Here is a 24108-nt window from a genome sequence, read left to right as displayed (position 1 = left end):
CAGTGAGAGAGAGAGAGAGAAAGGTCTTCCTTTTGCCGTTGCTTCACCCTCCAATGGCCGCCGCTATGGCCGGCGCACTGCGCTGATCCGAAGCCAGGAGCCAGGTGCTTCTCCTGGTCTCCCATGGGGTGCAGGGCCCAAGCACTTGGGCCATCCTCCACTGCACTCCCAGGCCACAGCAGAGAGCTGGCCTGGAAGAGGGGCAACCGGGACAGAATCCGGCGCCCCGACCGGGACTAGAACCCGGTGTGCCGGCACCGCTAGGTGGAGGATTAGCCTAGTGAGCCGCGGCGCCGGCCTCACCAACTGGTTTTTAATCTGTCTTTCTTTTTTTTTAACAGAAATCCTAGAGGCTGGTATTAAAGGGGCTTCGGAATCCCTCAAAGGCGTGAAACGGAAGAAGATTGTAGCCGAGAATCACCTGAAAAAGATACCAAAGTCCCCGCTGAGGAACCCTCTGCAGGCGAAACAGAAACAAAACACAGAGGAGGCGGCCTTCGCTGCCCCTCAGGGCGCTGCGGGGGCACAGAGGAGGCAGAACCCCCTCTCTGTAAAGAACGGGAAGCAGCTCACCAGGCAGAATGGGGACGCACCTGCGATAGCCGCCGAGGACAGCATCTCCCCCAAGAAGCCCCCGTTTGTCCAGCACGCGGCGGAGCTGCGCAGGTGGAGGTCGGAGGGCCCCGGGCCGGCCAGGGTCGGCGTCTTCGATGGCAAACGGGACTCCCCGGCAGGCGCGGCCAGGCCCGCGGGCCGAGATGGCGGCGCCTCGCCTTGCAGAGCGCCCTCCCCACCCTACACCGCGACCGCTTTCGATGTGCTACTGAAGGCCATGGAGCCGGAGCTGAGCACCTTGTCACAGAAGGGCTCCGCGGGTGCAATGAAGGCTGAAAAACCACGAGCCAGCAAAACCGGACGGTCGCCTTCCAGGTTAAAAACCAGCTCCGTGGACGCCCCTGGCCAGCCCGCGTGCGAGTCGGCCGCTGGACCCCAGCCTGCTCCGGGGGCCTTGTTTGCCGCACACGTGGCCACTGTACAGCAGGAACAGGCACCAGCCCAGCCCGCGTCTCGGCCCTACAGTCGGCACGAACACTTGGTCTCCCAGCCCAGCCAGCATCACCAACAGCTTCCCGGATGCTCCGGGTTCGTGGGAGCGCAGCCGACGCTGCAAAGTCGGGAGAACGCCAACCTTGAGCAAGTGCATAACACCACGGTGACGTCATCTGTGGGCCCCCCCTGCCCTTCCAGAACTCAGGTTACACCCCAAAGCCAGCACCTGGAGGTCGCGGCGCCTCTGTCCGTTAGTCCAGTCACTTCCGCCCAGTCGCCCCCCGCACCCGTTTACAACTCAGTGGTGAATCAAAGCGTTGAGCAGATGTGCAACCTTCTTCTAAAGGACCAGAAGCCAAAAAAGCAAGGGAAGTACATCTGTGAGTACTGCAGCAGAGCCTGTGCCAAGCCCAGCGTGCTCCTGAAACACATCCGCTCCCACACCGGGGAGCGCCCCTACCCCTGTGTGACCTGCGGGTTTTCATTTAAGACCAAAAGCAACCTGTACAAGCACAAAAAGTCCCACGCACACACCATCAAACTGGGCCTCGTCTTGCAGCCAGATGCTGGCGGCTTGTTCCTGTCCCAGGAGTCCCCCAAAGCCCTGAGCATCCACTCGGATGCCGAGGACAGCGGGGAGAGCGAGGAGGAGGGTGCCCCCGAAGAGAGACCGAGCGACCCTGGTGCCATGGAGCTGCAGCCGGTGCAGGTGACGAAGAGGCTGTCAGGCACTGAGGCTTTACTGGCCTCGAGTTCTGTCCTGGGCCGCGCAGACCGTGCAGTGGACAGATCTGCAGAGTCTGTGACGGACTTACCCAAAGTGGTGGTCCACCCCAGCACCGTGTCCCCCGCGAGGACTGATGCCCCGAAGGCCATCAGCCCCAAGCTTGAACTTGTGAGTGCCCAGAGGCACAAGGAGCTCCAGGTCCCACACGTGCTGTCACCCTCGGCCGGCGCGAGCCCCCTCGAGATGGACGAGCAGTCCCACCGGAAAGGGGACGCGAGCCAGCCGGAGGGCAAAGCAGACGCTGCAGCGGGGACAGCGCACGCCCAGCTCCAGAGGCAGCAGGCCACCGACTGCTCGCAGGAGCAGCAGGGAAAGCTGCTGAGCCCTCGCAGCCTGGGGAGTACGGACTCGGGGTACTTTTCCCGCTCCGAAAGCGCAGATCAGGCGGTGAGCCCGCCCACGCCCTTTGCCAGGACGCTCCCAGCCCCCGAGCAAGACGCCAGCAAGGCTGCTGGGCTGCCCGGGCCTCGCGGCAGCGCGCCTGCACCCTCTGCTTTCCCGCCGGGGGACAGGGGTCAGCTCTTGCCAGGTCAGATGCGCCCACCGCTGGCGACAAAGACCCTGGAGGAGCGGATCTCCAAGCTCATCTCGGACAATGAGGCCCTGGTGGACAACAAGCAGCTGGACAGCGTCAAGCCCCGGAGGACGTCGCTCTCGCGGCGGGGGAGCATCGACTCCCCCAAGTCGTACATTTTCAAGGACTCTTTCCAGTTTGATTTGAAGCCAATGGGGCGGAGGACGAGCTCCAGCTCGGACATCCCCAAGTCCCCGTTCACCCCCACCGAGAAATCCAAGCAGGTGTTTCTTCTGTCCGTCCCTTCCCTGGACTGCTTGCCGATCACCAGGAGTAACTCCATGCCCACCACGGGTTACTCGGCGGTCCCTGCAAGCATCATCCCTCCCCCACATCCTCTGCGAGGAAGCCAGTCGTTCGATGACAAGATCGGCGCGTTCTACGATGACGTCTTCGTGTCCGGCCCTAACCCCTCCGTGCCCCCCAGCGGCCACCCCCGCACGCTGGTCAGACAGGCAGCGGTGGAAGACGCATCCGCAGGGGACCACCAGGCGCTCGGCCCCGGGCAGCCCTCGGAGGAGAGCCTACACGGCTGCCAGGCCGCCGGCGAAGGTGTGGCAGCGGCCAGGGGCAAGGCGCCGGCCCCAGGCGCGCACCCAGAAAAGAAGAAGTCCCACCAAGGGCGGGGGACGATGTTTGAGTGCGAAACCTGCAGAAACAGGTACCGGAAACTGGAGAACTTTGAAAACCATAAGAAATTTTACTGCTCGGAGTTACATGGACCGAAGACCAAGGTGGCCCTGAGGGAGCCAGAGCAGAGCCTGGTGGCTGGCGGCGCGCAGCCTCAGATGCTGCACTACCGAGTGGCCGGCTCCACAGGCATCTGGGAGCAGACGCCGCAGGTCAGGAAGAGGCGCAAGATGAAAAGCGTGGGCGACGAGGAGGAGCTCCAGCAGACAGATGGCGGGGCAGCCCCGCAGAGCTGCGAGGCCCCCGCGTCTCAGAGCGCCCTGGGCTCTGCGCCCGCCACGGCCCCCACGCGGGAGCCCCAGCGCAGAAGCACACACCTGCAGAGCTCCCAGGTCCAGCTGACAGCCAGGGGCCTCGACCAGCCCGCGGACGCGAAGCTGACCACCATCGCGGAGCAGCACCTGGGCCCGGCCGCCATGGACAAGGGCGAGCTGGCAAGGATCGGGAGTGGGATCTCGGTCATCCAGCACACCAACTCCCTGAGCAGGCCCGGCTCGCTTGACAAGCCCGAGCCTTCTGAAGGCGGGCCCCCCGTGTCCCTCCAGGAGCTGGGCAGGACGGGCAAGCCCGGGGCTCTGAAGGTAGTAGGGGGCTCCCAAGAGGAAGCCCACCCTTCTCGCGAAGCGGCGCCCCTTGCCCAGCCCGCGCCAGCGGGGCCCCTCAGAGGAGAGCCGCAGGAGGGCTCCAGGAAGATGTCTGGTGAGCGGCACGTGTTGGGACAGCCCTCGAGACTTGTCCGGCAACACAACATCCAAGTCCCGGAAATTCTGGTCACCGAAGAACCAGATCGGGACCTGGAAGCCCAGAGCCACGACCCAGAAAAATCTGAGAAGTTCAGCTGGCCTCAGCGCAGCGAGACCCTGTCCAAGCTGCCCACCGAGAAGCTGCCGCCCAAGAAGAAGCGGCTGCGGCTGGCCGAGATGGAGCGCTCCTCCACGGAGTCGAGTTTCGACTCCACCCTGTCCAGGAGCCTCAGCAGGGACAGCAGCTTGTCGCACACGTCAAGCTTCTCGGCCTCCTTCGACACGGAGGACGTCTCGCCCAAAGCCGAGTGTCTAAATAAAGCGGAGTTTCTTTTGATTCCGCCCGCCTCCAATACTCTGAGCGTTCCCGGCGGTCCCCGGGAGATGAGGCGCGCAGCCTCGGAGCAGATCGGTTGCGTGCAGACGTCCATGGAGGTCTCGGATCTCAGAAGCAAGTCCTTTGACTGTGGAAGTGTGACTCCGCCCCGCCCGGCCCGGCTCCCGCTCCGGGAGCCACAGCCTTCTGCCTCCCCCGGGCACGTGCCACTCTTGGAGAGGCGGCGTGGCCCGCTGATCCGGCAGATTTCCTTAAACATAGCTCCCGAAGGGCTTTCCTCTTCCTCGCCAGCACACCCAGCCAGCACAGTGCCGCTTCTGGTCCCCGCACTCCCCGCACCGCCTCTGCCCGAGTTCCCCGCACCAGGTAAGGACCTGCGGCCAGAAGCAGCGAATTCCGGCTCCAGTAGCATCCTTCCTGGGCAACAGATTTTCGGCACCAATCTGCTAAATCGAAGCCATGCACCCCTCAGCCGCCAGAACGCTCAGTCGGCCCCGCACGTGTCTTCACAGGGCGACCACCCAGGTGCGGGTCCTGGTCCACGAGACGCCTCCACAAACGAGGACTGCTTTGCTCCCAAATACCAGCTTCATTGTCAGGTTCTGGCTTCAGGCAAGTCTTCCCCCTCCAGTCCCGCCCACGCTTTGCCAAATCAAGCCCTGTCCGATCCAGCCGGAGTGGAGCATGGCGCCATGGCGGCGGTGTTACCCAGCGAGTTAGGAGATCTCAGGTCAAGGTCATGTCCTCGCCCCCCGCCGGAGCTGGGGCCCCTGGGCGGTCAGGGGCAGAAGGTGCCGCCCTCCTTCGTCCTGCCTGTGCCTCTTCATGGCAGTGTGCCCGCCTACTGTTTCCCTGCCGTGACCTCTCTGCCACAAATCCTAGTGACCCAGGATTTGTCCAGTCAGCCAATTTGCCAGGCTAATCCTAGTATCGTGCCAGTCAGCGAAGAGCTGAACTCCGTGCCAAGATCACAAAAGGATGAGCAGACGGCTTTGCCAAACTCCAAGAAGGAACTTGTCTGCGATCTTGCTTTCTCAGAGCCGGGCCCGAGTCCTGTCTTGGAATCCTCAGCCCTGACTCCGAAGATGTCCGTGGGCAGGCTTTCCCCCCAGCAGGAGTCTTCAGCTTCCAGTAAAAGGATGCTCTCCCCGGCCAACAGTTTAGACATTGCCATGGAGAAACACCAGAAGCGGGCGAAAGATGAAAATGGAGCCGTGTGTGCCCCCGAGGCCAGGCCGCCCGAGCCACCGAGTTCCAGAGCCGGTGAGGTCAACAAGCAGAAGAAACCCGTCCTGGTGAGGCAGGTGTGCACCACCGAGCCCCTGGATGGCGCCGCCGCCACGGCGGAACAGGGGGCGTTTTCTCAACCCGACGTTAGCAGCAGCGCATCTGTTCATTTGACGGATGTTTTGCCCGCTGATAGTTCCTCCTCGGGACCCGTAAGTGAAGCGCAGGAGTCTGAGAGCATCAAGTCCCCCGCACCCTCAGGAAATTCTCCCGTCCGTCCAGAAACCACTCACGTTTCTCCTCCACAGTGCGCACGTGGTGACCAAGAAAGGAAGTCCCCAGGGGTCCGAGTGACCGGCCAAGATCCAAGGCAGCTAGCAGGGACCACTCTCCCACTGGGTGACACCAGGGACACGCAGCAGCTGGCCTTCCCCAGCCTCAAGACGGCAACCGGCTTTACGTGGTGTTACCTGTCAAGGCGGAAGTCACTGCCGTGGCCTCAGCGTGACCAGAGGACGTCGGCCTATTCCGACTGGACCGTCAGCTCCAGGGATCCAAACCCACTTGGTTTGCCTACAAAGGTTGCTCTTTCTCTTCTTAACTCCAAGCAGAAGACTGGAAAATCGCTGTATTGTCAAGCAATAACCACCCATTCAAAATCAGATCTGTTGGTCTATTCGAGCAAGTGGAAAAGCAACTTAGGCAAGGTACATAAAATATAGCTTATCATCAAATATGGTTATGCAGATAGTTTTTGATGTGTCTCAAGAACCTTTAAATATTTTTAATTGGAAATAGTTTGATTGTGAATGCCAAATTGAGCTTTCTGTGTGGTAGTGTTTCAAAGACAAAGTAGTCTAGATTCTCTGACCCGGGTTATGTGGGATGATAACTTACCCTGAGCATTTTTTTTCTTAGCTGATTGTGTAAGGCAGGGTCACTTTGCTCTTTCTTCTCTATTGAGGTTTTGTTCTTGTTAAGTGAGAGGACATTGTGGTGGTCCGCAGGGTTATGGATAATCAAAGATTCTTGTATTTCTCTTTGGATATAAGTTGAGAGCCATTCATACGCCTTCTGGGGTTGTAACTCCCCTCACCACGCCCATCCTAACTCTTTCTCGGGAGCGCTGAGAATCGTTAGTACTAGAGAGCAGATTCACAAAATCATTAACTCACACCCTTGATAAGTAGATCTGGTCAATATCTACAGGTTAATTGAAGGTCACGGAACTATAATTTTGGGTAATTTGTGAAATCAGAATCATTAGAATTGTTGGCTTTATAAAATGGGAAAAAAATCAATTAAGTGATTAAGAACAAGTAAATAGTAACTTTATCATGTTGGACTCTGGACATTGAGAAATATAGATTAAATCCTTGACCCCTGCTGGTCCACAAGTGTTTAATGCAGGCTTGTAAGTATTTGCATACCTATCAAAATAGAGTAATATCAGTATTCTGAGAGAAATATGTCTAGTTCTAAAGGAACTACAGCTGACATTGCCTATGAGGGGAAGAGCTGTGGAAGATTTAAGAATGTCTAAATGTTTAGACTGTCAGTCTGTGTCAGAATACCGGGAGATGAGACCGAGGCTTGGGCATGGGAACAGCTTCACGCGTGCTCCAGGAGTGCTGAGAGACACGGCTCTCCTTAAGGACCAAGTGCCTTGGAAGACGGCTCTGGAAATGCGTATCTAGAGTGGGATCTCAGGAGAGAACTCCAGATGGAAGGTGTGCAGATGCCTCAGTGCCCAGGGTTAGGAAGAAGAGGAGGGGGCCCAGACTAGAACCTGGGGATCTGTTAGGTCTACATCCCCCCAGAACATGCAAGAGATTTTCCGAGGAAGGGGAGAATCCTGAGAAAGGGCTGCTGTGCACACCTTGGAAGAAGGTGTTTCAGGGAGAGCTGCTCAGGTAGAAGGTCAGGTGAAGAGGGAGGCAGGCAGGAGTCTGTGTGGACAGTTCTGGTACCGGTGGACTCCGGTGTCTGCGCTAGAGTGAGTACTGGGTGACTTAGCCACAACCCGGATGTGACGCACTGAACCACCTCGAATAGCAAGAACAGTTGGAGTGCTTAGAGAAACGAGGCACCAGCAACACCTGGTCCCTCCAAGCGCAAAGCCTAAGAAAATGACAGTGATTTGGGCATTCAGCTCAGTGATAACTGGCAAATAGAAGCTGAATTTGATCATAAGAAAGCAAGCAGAAGGTAGAGGGGACTTGGGTACGGAAAGAAGGTGAGAAGGAGAGAAGGAGGATTCCGTTCAGGTATGACACCAAGGAGAGAGTTGCAAGCTTGTATTTCAAACTGTGGGGAGCCCAGTGTGCAGGAGGAGACGGCTGCATTCTCACCTCCTTGGGGCTCACGGTCAGGGTCCCCGCACACTGCCTTCCAGTGGAACATGTCCCAGTGGGGACAGTGGCTTCCCTGGGTGCCTGTGTGAGACCACACAGACCCACCCCTCCACAATGCACTCTGGCAGCCTCACTGTCCTAAGGTCATCTCAAGGTCATAGCCAGCGGAGAGAACTTGTGCAATGTGCTGGAGTCAGCCAGAGGACTCGGGCTAGGCCTGTGCTGTTGACCTTTGCCCTTTGACAAGGATCTGAGGACTCCAGAGTGTGTTTCTCACTGGGACATGATCTGCCCGGGTTTCCTGCTTCTCGGCGTGTGTGGGCGGCCTGGCGTGATGAGTGAGGAAGCATCCCATCAATGGTGCTGCAAAATCCCGCGCCAAATGGGAACGCGGTGTTTTTCCTTTGTTTCCTGAGGCAAACCGCGTAGCGTTGGATCATTCCTGAGTCTTTTCCCGGTTGTTATTGGTCCAAAAACCCGACTTTTCAGTTGACTTGGATCTCAGAGTTTGCAGAAGCTGGAGAACTTTCTAGAAGATAGAGGGGGAAACCATCCCTGTGATTTAAGCTAGTGGGGAGAAGGGTGGTGCCCCCATAGGCTGTCAGGAGAAGGAGGCTCAGGGGTGCAAGGCAGTCTGTGGCAATATGTTTGGAAAAGCAGGTGCCATCCCTTTAAGAGGGCACAGCAGTTGTAGCAGGATTGGTGGGTTACACATAAGGAGGAGTGTTCAGTCTGTGTAAAAGTCCCTGTGAAACCCCTGGCCTACCAGGGTGCATTGCAATATCAGTGAACCGTGATCAGATTTTAAGATAACATAAAATTGATCAGTTTTGTACGGCGTAGGCAGGTTGATGACAAGGAAAGAGATTAAAGTAAATGACCTTTGACCCTGTTATTCTTGGAAATGCATTTCATTATGTTAACTGTATCCTCTATAGTCTGCCATGTTTTAATTTCCAGTGAAACATTAGCATGTGTGTGTTTTCAGTTTTATTAAATTAGTTTCTCTTTTTTTTTCCTTTCAGAGAGCATTAGGTAATCAAAAGTCCACAGTAGTTGAATTCAGCAATAAAGATGCCTCTGAAATTAACAGTGAGCAAGATAAAGAAAATTCCTTAATCAAAAGTGAACCGAGAAGAATTAAAATATTTGATGGAGGGCAAGTACAAATTTTACTTCTTAAATGTACATTTAAACTTACTTTTTAAATGTACATTTGTTTTTATGTGAATGAAGATTCATCAGTGCCAGCTTTATGTAATTGTTGTGAGACTTTACAGCTTATTAACAGTCCTCATGGCAAAATACGTTGTGTTATTTTGGGATACGTTGTAGGTCCTATAAGGCAGCTAAGATCTGCATTTTTGGACTGCACCCTGGGTTTCATGTTGACTTGCAGCAGGGATGCAGTGGAAGACCTGCCCTGAGGGAGATGAACGCATTGCCTGTGGATGCATTTGTGTGTCATGTATGAGAACAAGCTATGAAGGGCAAATGTAGTTACACCGAAGCTCAGAAATATTTCAGAACTTACAGTTGCTACGCTTGAATTTAGCAGCGGAAAGATACTTTAAGCCAGTAACTTAGAATTAGGGAAATGTTTGCAAGCGAAGCGTCATATTGAGCAAGTTTCTTTGATTAGAATATTATGAATGCCAGTGCAATAATGAATATTAGAATATTGTGTTGATATGAAAAACTGAAATATTCTGTTATTCACATGTGCATACAGTTTTTATTGGGTAGAAAAAAGTTGTGCCTTGCTTTATTTTTTAGGTTGCAATTTTAATCATCGATACTTTCTCTCAAAGACATAGTGTCCAATCTCCCTATTCATTTTTTTTTCTTTAAATTAGATACAAATCAAATGAAGAGTATGTCTATGTCCGAGGCAGGGGAAGAGGAAAGTACATTTGTGAAGAATGTGGAATACGTTGTAAGAAACCTAGCATGTTAAAGAAACACATACGGACCCACACAGATGTCCGCCCCTACCACTGCACTTACTGTAACTTCTCCTTTAAGACCAAAGGTAGGACATGCACGTGGCTTCCTGGTCCTTTTTATATGCTTTCAGGCAGCAGACCCAACTTGGCAAATTCTTTGATCAAGAATATGGTAGTTTAAATACACAGATTTCACTGTAGCTCCTCAGCACTATAGTCTTATTTCTTTGTATGTTTCCAGAACCTGGGGGAAGGCTTTTCAGGAAGTGTGTGCTAAGCATAAGACTTTGAAACAAGCAACGCCTCTTTATTTTACTCCCCATGTTACATTGGCGAGCCTGGTGACTACTGTATTTTCAAACATAACTGGGGACTGAAGAAGAAAAAACATTTTCATGATCCAGGGAATTCATTTGGATGATGAAAGATTGAAAAATTTAAAATAGCAGCCCCAGTAAACTTTAATAATGTTTACACTTGGGTTTTATTATCTATTTTTAGACATATATAGCCATCCCTTTATTTATTTTCAATGATGCATTTTTTTAACCCAAAAACTGTTGAATTTCACCTTCAAAAAAGTTTTAAGGTTTCCATGTAATGTTCATAAAGAGATCTCAGAACTGGTTATCATCATTGTATTTAGCCCCCTTTTTATTTCTAAGTTTTTGTTTAAACTTGAAGTCTTTACTACAGTTAAAATCCCTTTACCCGCCACAAGTTTCCTGGGTGCACTATTATAAAATGTTCACTTTCTCCATTGGGCTCCTTCTTCATGCTCCATTATATAACAGCATGTCAACTTGAGATTTTAGGTTCATATACCACCCTTTAAAAACTAGGAATCTCTCTTCCACAGGGCAGTGTAGTCATGGAAATGTATGTCTGAAAACATACAAATGTATGTATGTAAAAAATTTTAATTGGTTTTTATAGAAACTCTTTTTATCCCTTTTGAGTTAACATTTGCTTTTTTCCCCGATTCTTTTGCCTGTCTTTACAGTTTTTGTTTCAAAGATCAATACCTTAGCAAAATTTACTGTATATTTTTTGGATCAGATTTATTGGCATTTAAAGAGGGTTGTAACCTAGAACAACTGAGTAGGATCAGTTGAGTTCCCTTCAAAAATGCCAGTAGTGTCTGAAACAAGACTAATGGGAAGAGGAGACGTTCTTCAGGTAGTCTTGAATAGTCCCAGCAGGGTTCAGGAACACAAAGGGTTTCTGAACTCTCCTTCTGCAGCTCTTGGGTTGAGATGCAGGTCCCCTTTCTTTTCTTTTTTTTTTTTTTTTTTTTGATAGGTAGAGTGGACAGTGAGAGAGAGAGACAGAGAGAAAGGTCTTCCTTTACCATTGGTTCACCCTCCAATGGCCACTGTGGCCGGGCGCACCACGCTGATCCGAAGCCAGGAGCCAGGCGCCTCTCCTGTTCTCCCATGCAGGTGCAGGGCCCAAGCACTTGGGCCATCCTCCACTGCACTCCCAGGCCACAGCAGAGAGCTGGCCTGGAAGAGGAGAAACCGGGACAGAATCCGGCGCCCAGACCAGGACTAGAACCCGGTGTGCCGGCGCCGCAGGCAGAGGATTAGCCTAGTGAGCCGCTTCGGTCATCTGTCCCAGTGCATTGCCTTTTCACTGGTTTTGGCCCTAGCTATGATTAAGGAACGTCTGTTAGTGTCCAGCGTGAGGCCAGGGACATATTTAAAAGGCTGATACTACTAATAAAAGATTACCAAATACAGAGTGTTAGCAAATATAGGAAGATCTCTAGGTATCATGTGGAATGGGTATTGCTCAATAGAAAGAAAAAAAAAAACAACAAATAAGGGTTGCTGTTGTTGTATTCATAAAATAAAGACAAGAATGGAAGGACAGCCCAGGTGTGGAAAGCAAGTGGGACCTGAGAGACGTCTTGGCAAAGCCAAATGCTCAGTCACCAAGCAGTAGTTACTTCGCTGAGAGAACTTGACAGCACGTCCTGCAGGATTTTCTATGAATGCCTGTTCAGGGGTGGACAGAGCAGAATCCCCATAGAGGGGGCATTATCTCTTCGCACTCTGCATGGCTTACATTTCTCTAATATTCTGCATATCTGAATTTCATTAGATTTTTTGTCTCATCCGGTAAGTCACGTGGAATTGCACGATAGTCATTTAATTGAATGAGGCTGTCCTAGCTCCTGAGGCTGGTGTAGAACCTCCTGGAAACGCACCATTCCCCTGTTCCTGGCGTGCCAGTGTCCGTTTTTTGAGGGTCAGCTTCCTTCCAGCAGTCTACCTTTTGTGAATCTTTGTAACACAGATTCTAGAGCACCTATGAAGATAGCTAAACAACAATAGACCTTTTTTGTCCCCTTTCCATTAGGCTGTAGATTTTGCCCGATTCTGATTGACTTTGTTATCCTAGCCAGTCAACTCTATTCTTCTCATTGAATGTGTCTGGAAATGGAAGGCAGTAGTGATGTTAGGTCCTGCTGTATAAATTTGCTATACAAAGATAGCAAAATGCGCAGCCCCAGAAATTGCTGCTTCTGATGGCCATGCCTCTGGACCTATAATTCATCCCAGTTTGTTTCATGAGCACGTTTTCAGAATAATTTTAATTGACTGGTTTCCCTGATTCAGCAAGGTCAGTCAACAGGAAGCAGTGTGCGTACGTGTCTGCCACATTTAGCCACTTTTGTGTCCCGACAGCGATGCTACGCATAGCTATAGGAATTGAGAAACGAAACTTCTCGTGCTTACCAGAAGACTGAGATCAACATTCATTAACTACTGAAAAATGTGAAGTCCATACACAAACTTTATAATATCGCTAGCTAGGAGATACTTGCATAAGAACTTTTCTTCCAAAGTTGGCCTCATTAATAACCATATATTAACTTCTTAGATAGCAAGGAAGCTGCTGTGGCAGTCAGTCTAGGTAGGGAACAGCAGTATTTTGAAAGAGAACTGTCAGTGGACCTTACAAATTGCTTTGTAATATCATCATTACACTCGTGACTCGCAATTGGAAATCTCAGCCGTGTTAAATGGCTAAGCCATTTTTATAATTTCTTAATAGGACAACTTTGAAGCTTTCACAAAAAAAAAAAAAGAGATTTGAACATCATCTTCTTTTGACAATTGTTAATATTTTGCCATGTTTGCTTCGTGTTTCATTTTCACAGTATTTTTCATGTAAATGTGAGACACAGGCAAACCAAGTACGCCTGGTGTTACCTTTAGACTCAGCAGAGCTGGGGTCTGATGGGTCTCGGGCATCAGTGGGCCCAGGCAGCCTGGTGCACCCGAAATCCTTGAACTCTGAGCTCCACGGTGCTGTGTGGATGCTCAGACAAGAATGTGCTCTGCGTGGGACTTGGCTTGTCCACGTGCCGCCAGTCTCACAGCCACGGTGCGATTACCAAGGAGCTGAAGCACTGTCAGTAGGGCAGTTTTGTCTATGCTCCAGCTACTGCAGATCTGAGATCTGGACCAGTGTTTTAGACTTTCACAGCTCTTCTGACGACTTAGCCTCAAATACTGCTTTGCCCCTGCCCACCCAACTCTGTATTTAGAATTTGGCGTGATAGCGCCCTTGTTGGTGCTACTCTGTGTTCATGTCACCCACAAGATGTTTGGTGTCCCCAGAGGAATCTGAGCTGTGCCCTGCATTCATGATCACGTGGGTCCCTGCTCAGCTGCCAACGTGTGGAGAGGTCTGTGCAGCTGCCAGAGATATCATTATAATATAAGACAGTAGCCATCAGGCATAGCTTTTGATAGGTAGTCAAGCTCAAAATCTTAAAAGGTAAACTCCCAGGTACCAGAAATAAAGAAGAAACCCAAAGCTAGCATGGTGAGCAAATAGTAAAAAAATAATTTCTGAGTCCAGATGATATTCAAAACTAGGTGTCCACCTACAAGCCCATGTCCTGGGACCGAGGCTGAAGCCCCTGAAATAAGTCTGGCTCTCCTCTCCAGTGACTTTGGCCACGTGAGAAATGAGATCCCCCAGAATGCAAAGCCCTACCCCTCTTTCTTGCAGAAAACAAAGCAGAGCCAAAAAAAAAAGCAAGCTGGTCCAGAATCCGTGGTCTGCACTAGTGTGACCATTAAGACCCCAGGCAGCTGAACGACTGCCTGATGGAGATGTTTGCCTTGCAGGGCACTTAGGGCTCCTGGGAGGCAGCCTTGCTGGAGGTCAGCCCAAGAAACGTGTGGAGAAACCAGCTAGGGAGCGAGCAGGGTGCACAGCCCAGGAACGGCAGATCACCGTGCGCCCTCACAGGGACTCTGAGTGAAGGGAGTGTAACACACCAAGAACAAATAAGGAGTGGAGAAGACAAATGGGGAGGCAGAGGCAGACATGCCCCACGTGGAGGAGACAGCTTTTAAGAGGGGAAATGGCTAGTAGTGAACAGCAGGGTCATTGCAACATACCGATGCCAATATTTTCTTTGGTCCAGTCATTGGATTTGTGTAACCGCAGTCTATACTTTTGCTTGAAATAGAAATGGGGTTTGCCAGTGTTGACAACTACAACAGCAAAATAATGCTATGTAAGCTTAGTAAACATTCTTTTCCCTTAAGGAAATCTGACAAAACACATGAAGTCCAAGGCACATAGCAAGAAATGTGTGGATTTAGGCGTCTCAGTAGGTTTAATAGATGAACAAGATACAGAAGAATCAGGTAAGGCTTTCTAACATATTTTTCATCAATGCTGTTTACAATGTCTTATTATTTTTTGCATCCACACTCTTCTTTCTGTTCCTGCTGATACTGCTTAATCCTGTGTTCATTGCCTCTTACGTGTCCTGTGCCATAGACTGCACATCAGCCCTCCCGTCTCGAGCTCCTCTTCTGCCCTCCATCAGTCTTCCGCAGTGTGTGTCTGTGTGATGGTACCACTCCGCTGCCCAGTGCCCCAGCACCTGCCCCCTGCCTCCCACATGGAGTGTCACCCGCTTCCCCTTAAGCAAGAGCCGGTACACCCCCAGCCTCCTGCTTCCAGTCTCTCTCTCCCACCCTCACACCTGAACGCCATGCACCTAGCCACCTGCCTGCCTTCGCAGCCCTCCCTCCGAACTGTCCTGGCTCCCTACACAGGAGCGGCTCCCTGTCTACACCGGTTGAACCCTCACTTTCCTTCCCCATCCGGCTCAGACTGCTTGATGGCTTCTCCGACTCTCCCCTCTCTTGCCATTTGTGCGATCCAGTTTTCCTCTTCCCTGAGCTCCTGTCGGCAGCAAGGTTTCCCCCTGCCCACATTCTCCTGCGGTCCTTCTCTGCTTGCCCGTCCCCTGCACCGGCGCCCCGGGGCAGAATCTGGCTGAGTGGTGTCGGCCTCGCAGCAGCTGCTCTCGGAGTTCTTGTGGATAAAACATCTGTTTGGTTCTCCAGAATGTTTGTTCTTCTGCAGAAGTTACCTGGTTCTTTGTATACAAAATGGTAACACAGCACATATATCTCTGACTGACAAAATAAACCCGCTCGTCTGTTCTGATTGGTCAGAGAATAGAAACACTTTTTTGAAAAACCTTTCTCTAACCTAAAGGTTTATCAACAAAAGAGAGAATTCAAAAGATATTTATCCCACTGCTTTTTAGGAAAAAAAAGCCCTAAGATAAACATCTATCAGTTTCCAAGTATTTCTTAATATGCATTAGTTTGGTATGAGAAAATGACGACACCACTGAAAATATAGGTAAAGAGTCAAATGCATTTTGCCCCGCCTGATAATCAGTAACACAGTAAGCGAGTCAGCCAGGACTTATTTCTAAATATGCAGAAGTGACTCATATTGAGCAGCACGGAGCGATTCAGATGTAAAAAGCTAGGAAAAATGCGGATGAGTTTCAGCAAATGCATTCATTACCCGCTGACGAGGGGAGGTACCAGGTGCAGGTGGCAGAATGAGACCTTGGTGTCTGGAAAGCTGTGACAGTGGAAAAGGTATGATTGCACTAATGTGTGCCCTGACATATTTTACCTCGTTAAGATGAGGCTCAGAAAAATTAAGACGTCTGTAGAGTCCTCCGAATTATCCCAGAAGGTGGTGTTTATGTCCCAAATTTGCGTAGAGTTGGTGTAGTCTCCATGAATTAGCATGCATTGTGCAGATTTAGATGGGCTGGCTGGCTGGTTGACTTACATATCTGTCCATCAGTTTTTTATTTTTCATCCAGTTCCAAAAACATTTGAAGCCAGCCTCAGATTATAAATCAAAGTTGATAGCTTTTCGCCCTATTTGGAATAGGTCTTCTGATAAAATGAAGTCATTTTGCTTGCATTCCTCTGGGTTTTTTTCTTAATTATCATATGCAGGTAGGGTATTCAGTTTCTGTATGATTTTTATGGAACATGAAGGCGTAACATCCAAGTGAAGGTTTGCCAAGTGCCGTGTCAGAGTAGGGACCTAGAGTCTTTATTGCTGCTCCAACAAATGATGTTCCTCTCCTTTTGCTTTATTGCAGGCTTGCAGTGTAGGTGCAGACAGCACAAGGTTGTTGTCTTAAACCAATCCTCCATCTTCCTTCATTACACTCGTTTGTGCTTTTATAAAAAAAAAAGTATTTTGAATTTTTTTTAAATTCAAGAAAAGTACAAAGGAACTTTATTACATGCACTGCTGTATGTACAGCAGAGTTGATGACTGTAAATACTAGCCATGACTTCTTTTGTTAAAGGAAATCAACTGAATTGGGCATTGCAGATGAGGGTCGAGTCCCCAGCCCAGTCACCAGCCTCTCGCCCTCCCCCATAGGCAGAACTAAATGAATGAGGGGTGTTCCTTTCAGTCCATGTAACGTGCCTGTGTACCCTGATGACTGGCACGTGGTTCTGTTTGTGTGGGGAACTCAAGTTTGTGTGAACAGTACCGCTGTGTACATAGGCACCTGGGAAGCTGACCTTACCGTGTAATTTTACATCAGTTTCGAGAAGAGCGTTCCCCTCTCCCCACCCCCTAACCGTGATTTGCGTTGTCAGGAGTTCAGTGTCGCGCCGGGTGGGTGGATGGCAGGTTTGTGCCTTTTCTTTACCTGTGGTTTCCTAATAAGTGCACTGAGGTTGGAGGCGTTATGCGCTACAGAGGATTGTACTGCATTCAGCTGATGACAGTCAGAGGCCCTCGCGTGGAGGGGAGGCCCAGAAGCCTGTGGGGGCTGGGGGGTCCCTGGAGGGAGCTGCTGTGCGCCAGCCTACGCCTGTGCCACCTCGTGCCAGCTCCTACCCGGGCCCAGGGCTGCGGCCTCTGCTCTGTCTGCCCCGGGTCACCCCCTCTTAGTCTGACTGCAAACCCCACGCGGTGCTGCCAGCACTCCCTTCACCCCAACTTGGCCCCTCGCCGCCACCTCCGCTTGGTGTCCCATGGGCATCTCAAGGTGGACGCCCCCAGGCTCCTGAGTGAGCCCTTCCCCTGAAACTCACACTTCCCTGGTCATCCGCCAAACCTGCAGCTGCCCGGTCGAAACCGTGCCGTCCTCCCCGATGCCAGCTTCTCTCATTGGCCCTCCAATCTGCCAGTTAAACTGCTGGGCTCTCCCTCCAGCACGTCTGCAGAACCCAGGCATGTTTAAGCAAGAGCAGCAGCAGCCCAGCCGGCTCACAGGCCCCATGGCCTCTGCCGAATGCCCGACAGCCTCAGCCTGCTGCATTTCAGTTTCCAACCCAGCAGCCTGGTCTTTTGAAAACGATGCTGTTCCTCTGCCACTCCCTCTGTAGCTTCCTGCTTCATTCAGGGTTCTGGTCCCAGCACCCCCTGGAGACCCTCTCGCACCTCCATCTCTGAGACTTAGCCCCGCGCCCTTTCCTCCCTTGCTCACTCAGCGGCAGCTGCACTGATCTCCCAGTTCTGTATTGAGCACACCCAGCAGGCCCCTGCCTCAGGGCCTTTGTACCTCTTTCCTCTGTCCTGCAGCTCCCTGTGCAGATGTAAGGTTGTTTGTGGGACCTCTGGGAGTCTCCCACATAGAAAGCACCCCTCTCTCTTGCTGCCAGCATGATTTACACCCCTTGTTCTGTTCTGTGGCCAGACACGTGCTTGTGTTGTGTGTATTTGTTAATTTAGCAGCTAGAAAATAAATCATATAATAGCAGCTCCTAGAGCCTGTGCCTAGCAGGTAGTAAATAGTTACTCATTAAATGAAGGACTAGAAAAAAATTTCAGTAGTTTTTAGAATTTGATATATTAATTTTCCAATAAAGTCCTTCCCTACAATTGAATGGTAGTTATGATGTAACCGTCCCTTTCCCTGGAAGTCGTATTTGTGTTCTGCGACCAAGGTCAGTCCATTCAGGTATTACTGAAGCCACTGGAATTGCTCGTTGGTTATGTATCGGTCACTGATCGCAGGACTAGAAGATTTGAGTCTTCCGACTGGCATTGTCTCACCCACAGCAATGATCTCTCCAGATTCCTGTTTCTCAGTGGCTCTGGAGGGCCCAGGTGGAGGAGGGAAGTTTATTCCATTTGTAATTATTCATGTATGTTTTGGGCACTGTAGCGACTGCTCAGTTTGCACACAATTCCTGTCCTCCAGGAGCTGCGATGCTGGGGTGAGCCCAGAGCCGGCAGGGTTTCTTTCCCAAGCCAGCCATCAGGAAGGGGTCAGAGGTGGCAGCGGGTGCCTGGGGCGCTCTCAGAGGACAGGAAGGGACCTGTGGGGGTGGGGAGGGGTGGGGGAGTACAGGTTGAGAGAGAGGAGGGAGAGCTGGGGTGTGAATGGGACAGAGCCAGCAGGGCCGAGGGTGAGGGAGTGCAAGGCAGCGTCAACAAGGGAAGCAGCCATGGCTTGAACTCTGCGCACTGATGCTGGTTAGGACCAGAGTCCGCTCCTCTGGCAGTCTGCCCCAGTTCCTTCCCGTCCTGATAAAATGTTTCAGTGTTTTCATTCTGAATAGTCAGTAGCGTAAGAAGAGTGTTTGGGAGATGCTTTGTTTTGTATCAGCTAAAGTCCTTTAAAGCCATTGCCTCCTTGGAACCATACTGTATACTTGACTTTTATCCTGGATTTTCTCAAAAGCCAGAGAAACGCAGAGACGAAATGCAACAGGGCTTCCAGTCTGTGCTCCTGGAGTTTCCCTTGCTGGGGTGTTTTTCTCCTGTTTGGTTTGTTTTTGTTTTTTGCTGCTGCCGCTGCCTTTATAGTGGGAAGTTAGGCAGTCAGAGCTAAATTAAGCATTCTTCCATACGGTGGCCAATCCCTTCCAGCGACAAGCATGCTAAGCAACCCGCGAGGCAAAGGCCTTGGGCCACCTGGTGTCACCACCAGGTGGAGCCTGCCCACACAGGTGGAAGGGCCAGTGCGGGCTTCTTGCTGGCACACCCAGCGCTGGTGTGTGTGTGTGTCTTAAGTGTGTGAGGGCTGATTTGGAGCTCTCGCTCTTCAGTCATTCGATTAAGGGGCACTGTTTCCCCTGGAATGGGTTTTCCTCGGGCCTAGTTCCCCCCTTGTTCCTACTTTAACATTGTTGCACAGAGCCTTTAACCATTCATTTCGCCACCCGTTCTGTGCTCCAGGGCAAAATGCAAATTCTGAGACCTGATTAGGTGTGGAGGAGATGGCTGACCCAGGATGCTGGAGCAGAGGTTTTCAGAGGGCACAGCTGTGAGGTCTGAGGGGTGGGAGGTGGTCTCCTGCTCCCTCCCGGCACTGCGGGGTCTCTCCGCCACCCTGTGCAAGCCTGGCCTGGCTCCTGGCAGCAGCTGTACTGAGGCTGTCGCCGCCAGGCAGGGCCCTCTGCCGTTCTCGAGAGCCCTGCCTCGCCCTGGCCTGCTGGGTGAGAACAAGCAGTAGGGTCCCGCTGTCCCCTGTGGCTTGTCTGCTCTCCTCTGGGATGGCGGACGGCGTATCAGGCTGCTGCTGAGGGCCCATGGTGTCACCTCTCACATTAGTAACCCAGTTATCCGACGTCACGCCTGCTGCCCTAGTGCCCCGCTGGATCCCACGCTGGGATTCCATTTGCTGCTTGCTGATGGTGGAGACTCAGGGACAGACTAAGGCTAGGCCAGCAGAAAGGTGTCCCGGCGGTCATCACAGTGAGTGTGCTGACCTGTGTCCCACGGTGGTGCTCCTAGTGGCTTTCCCACAGCCGCGTGTCCTGCTGGGGGATGTTTGGACTGCCTCTCTGAAAACCGGAAAGACCGAGTAACCAGTGAACTCCTTCATGCCCTGGATTTTCCTCCCCACAGGTAGAATGTGGTATGTGACCTGGCCAGCAGGTCCCAGGTGCCCCCCAGACAGTGCAGTGACTCGAGACAGAAGCAGGGACGGGGGTCTGGCCCAGCAGTCGGGGTGCTCCTTGGGCTGCTGCATCCCGCATCAGGACTTGTCTGCGGGCAAGTCCTGGCTGTGCTGCCAAGTCCAGCCTCGTGCCAGACATGACGGCCTCAGGTGCTTGGGTCCCTGTCACCCACATGGGAGTCGGATGGACTTCCCAGCTCCTGGTTGTGGACTGGCCCGGCCCTGGCTGTTGCAGTCATTTGAGAGCAAACCAGTGGGAGGGAGGGAGAGAGAGAGAGAAAGTGAGAGAGAGAGAGAGAGAGAGAGAGAGAGAGACTGACTCTCTGCCTGCCTTTCAAATAAATAAAAGTATAAAACATTGTGAAGCCCGGCACCGCGGCTCACTAGGCTAATCCTCCGCCTTGCGGCGCCAGCACACCGGGTTCTAGTCCCGGTTGGTGTGCCGGATTCTGTCCCGGTTGCCCCTCTTCCAGGCCAGCTCTCTGCTGTGGCCAGGGAGTGCAGTGGAGGATGGCCCAAGTGCTTGGGCCCTGCACCCCATGGGAGACCAGGAGAAGTACCTGGCTCCTGCCATCGCATCAGTGTGGTGCGCCGGCTGCAGCGCGCCGGCCGCGGCAGCCATTGGAGGATGAACCAACGGCAAAGGAAGACCTTTCTCTCTGTCTCTCTCTCTCACTGTCCACTCTGCCTGTCAAAAAAAAAATTGTAAGAAAGCCTAAATAGCTACAGTCAAGGTCTGGGGTCCGTGTGTCCTTTCAGAAGCTAGGTCTCCAGACACCAGGTCTTGAGCAGAGTGAAGATGGGTGACCCTGAGTCTCCCTGGTCTTGATGGCACACCGGTGGCCTGCTGATCGCATCATGGAGTCCTGTGGTGCCTTAAGAAGGTGTGAAACTCAGCACATACCCTCCCAGTGCTCCTGGGACATGGCAGAACTGCCACCCACGAATAAATTTCCATTATCTCAGACCTGTGGGACACAGACGAGAGAGGGTGTTATCTGAGAGACACGCTTTCTAAATCCAAATGGAAAAGCCACGCCCCCTGCCAGACCCTGCAGAGGGCAAGGGCACGCAGCAACCCAGGAATAGCGTTTTTAGATTTAGCGGGGAGGAGTGAGGGCTTGGTCATTTAACGGGTCTTCTCTGTAGCACAAGTGTAGTTATCACCAAGAAGCACCCCCTGGCTCACAAGAGTCCAGCGTTCCTGCGTGGTCACCCTCTGGTGACACCTGTGGGCGTGAGGCTTGCCGGGAGAAGCCCAAGTCATGCAGGAAGCCGCCCCTGTTTGCTTTGCGACTCAAGGTTTTCCCCCGATTTATTCCCACTCACCTGCAGTGTCTCCCATGTTCTCCTCTGCTGTGCCGCCTGGAGTGCGGGTCCCCGACAGCGTGCCATTCCCAGTCGGCAGGATCCGCTAAAGGCTGCTGTGATGGTGGCCTGTGAAGGCCACAGACCCTCACTGGGTCTTTCCTGCCTGTTGGCCCCCGTCTCGCCCTGCAGCAGCTGAATTCTTGTTCTCAAGGGAGCACATTTGTGGATGTTGAGAAATGTTTATTTTGAATTAAGCAGAGGGAATTGTCAATTACTGCAAGCTAGCCATTCATAGGCTGACGTTCGGCACGTAGCAGGAGTCACCGCGTGGTTTACCGTGGTCTCTGCCCACGCTGCGTCCATCCCACAGTCTGCTGCACACGCCCCGTGTTCTCGCCTCCCACACGGAGGGAGCAGCGGTCATCTCCTGTGTCAGAAGTCCTGCTGCTGGCCGTTGGCTTTTCCGTCCTTTGATCAAAAGAATGCTTTCCTCAACACAATGCTGCCCTTCAATGCGAGGAATGTTAATGTGCCCCTCAGCTGGCACGCGGTCCGGCCCGGCTCTTGTGTAAGAAGAGCCGTAACACCACAGGTTCTAAAACCTGTTTCCCATTCGCCCTTGCAAACGATTTCGGCGAGTTTTATAAAAATAAGAGCAGAGCCTTCCTTTGAAACGAAGCCTGGCGAAGAGGTTGTCCCTGGGGCTTTCAGAGGCACCGTTACTACTCTCTTTAAGGAAAGTGCCCATGTACAGGATGAAACTACAGCAAGCATATGTTGCAAACGGGTACTGAAATATCTCTGTAGTCCAGAAGAATGCACAGTTACCGTTACTAATTTGGAAAGCTTCCACAGTCAGGAGGAGGAGCAGATGGGACCGGGCATGTGGATTGACGTGGCCTGTGGCCCTCACAGACAGAGTGTGCAGACACGTTAGAACCCCCAACACTGAGCCGCTGGTGCACTGCACGTGAAAGAAAACGATGAGCCGTGAGAGGCTGTAGGACCTGAATTTAAAGTAAAAAGCGTTGAGATCTCTGGGAACAGTATAGATAGGGCAGTCTTGGTTTACTGCCTAAAATTAACCAGCATTCACTTCTGGGCCCTTATATTTTTAAATCATGTTTCCAACTTAAAAACAAAAGCCTGTAGTATTTGCGTACTTGAACAACAACAAAAAAATCTTCCCCTGGATGCTGCTGTCTGTTTGGCTTTCAAAGTAGTATTTGTTTAAATAGGAGAAAACCAAAACCAGACAAAGGGGGGCGGCAGGAGGTGCGGGTGAGGCGGGCGCCCCTGGCCGGCCGTGCCCCACCGCTCCAGCAGGTGGCAGTGTCTGGCAGCAGAGGGAGGGCAGGGCGCCCGGCGGCCTCTGCAGATCACTTTTAAAATCAGTCACCTTCAGGGAAGTTGTATCGAATCATTCACTTCTGGGGAAAAAAAAAAAAAAAAAATAGACACACTGCATTCCTCTTGGGACACTCATAAACTGAAATTCATAGAAAGGGAATTATTTTATGGCGATATAAAATACTCTCCTGCGTATTGGAAACATTTATTTAGAATAACTAGTGACTGTCTAGGAGGACATAAATGGGACGTTAATTTTTATTACAATCATTATTATTGTCGTTGTTACAGTTTTGAGGGAGATAGGGGGTGAGCGAGAGAAAGCTCCTAGCCACCTGTTACTCCCAAGTGCCCACAACAGCTGGGGGTAAGCCAGGCCAAAGCCAGGAACCAGCACTCAGTCCAGGTCCCAGGGTGTGCGTCAGCGGGAATCTGAAGTCAGGGCTGGAGCTGGGACTCAGACCTAGGAGACACTCTGGCGTGAGACCCCAGCCTCCCGACCAGTGTCCACACTCCCAGGCCAAACGCCTGCCCTATAAATGGGACTTTTAAGGGCTATGTATGTGTCTTCTAAGCAAATATGGCTTCCTTGCATCTCCCTAAAAGTCTCTGATGACTGTAGAGGAATAAGCCGTAACATTCACCCCCTGGAGCACTGGGCTGCATTGTACAAACCAAATGAAGAGAACAGTAGCGATGTAATAGGAGAAGGTGATCACTTCTCACTTCTCACTGGGCTAATGACCGGAGCCAAACTGCGTAGAAACTGGGTTTCAGATCCTGGCTTGGATGCTTGCTGGCTGTGTATGTTTCTTAGCTTCCTGGTGTTCGATGAGTCTGACACCAGGTCTGCGTCAGGATGCTCCTTAGCCGTAGGCATGGTAATGTGGACAGACGTCTACACACGTGGTCCATGACGGGCCTGGTAGTGAATGTTTTAGGTTTTGCAGGCCGCGTGCTCTCTGTCTTGGCCACTGAACTTTGAGAGTCCGGTGGGAGAGCAGCCGTAGACAGTATGCAAATGAGGGAACCTTGATTCCTAGGGCCAGGAGCTACGATTGCCAGTGCCTGGTGTGATGGGTACTCGGGGCATCGTAGAGCAGGAGGAGCAAGCAAGCAACATCGCAGTGTTGGGCGCAGTAGGTATTGCCGGCGACCTCCCTGGTTTGCTCGTCATGGGCAGAGCGTGGCCGCACTCGTCATCACGGAACACCGAATCCTGCTCGCAGGACTCCAGGGAGAAGGCAGGACCACCTGGGCTCTGCGTTGGTGACCGGGTATCTTAAAGGACGCTGATGTTGCTGTTCACTTCGCCAACACATCCCACTCTTCCCTACCACCCCACTGAACAAATGCAGACTGATCTGAAATCCACTTGAGCGTTTCTGCACTCAGCAGTGGCCTTCCCCTCCAGAAGGTTCCAGACACTGTGCATTCAGAAGCAGCATTCTCACCTGACCGCAGGGAGGAGACTTGGGAGGAAGGAACCCCAGTCCCTGCCCCTCCGT

General features: G+C 51.9%; 1 protein-coding gene across 7 annotated transcripts in view; it reads left to right on the top strand.

The window, feature by feature from the left end:
- The window catches only part of HIVEP1 (HIVEP zinc finger 1), a 144236-nt gene that overhangs the window by 108559 nt on the left and 11569 nt on the right, over positions 1 to 24108 (top strand). For 6 of the 7 annotated variants that reach the window (XM_070074401.1, XM_070074405.1, XM_051855112.2 and 3 more), the window contains exons 4-7: positions 342 to 6115; positions 8788 to 8921; positions 9619 to 9794; positions 14283 to 14384. In XM_070074401.1, the coding sequence (XP_069930502.1) occupies positions 342 to 6115; positions 8788 to 8921; positions 9619 to 9794; positions 14283 to 14384 (6186 nt within the window). The remainder of the gene's footprint in view (positions 1 to 341; positions 6116 to 8787; positions 8922 to 9618; positions 9795 to 14282; positions 14385 to 24108) is intronic. The other variant, XM_070074406.1, reaches the window with a different exon arrangement.

The sequence above is a fragment of the Oryctolagus cuniculus genome, chromosome 5, assembly GCF_964237555.1.
Source record: "Oryctolagus cuniculus chromosome 5, mOryCun1.1, whole genome shotgun sequence".
NCBI lineage: Eukaryota > Metazoa > Chordata > Mammalia > Lagomorpha > Leporidae > Oryctolagus > Oryctolagus cuniculus.
Note: the sequence above shows the minus strand (reverse complement) of the source record. Positions and strands in the feature narration are given on the sequence as shown.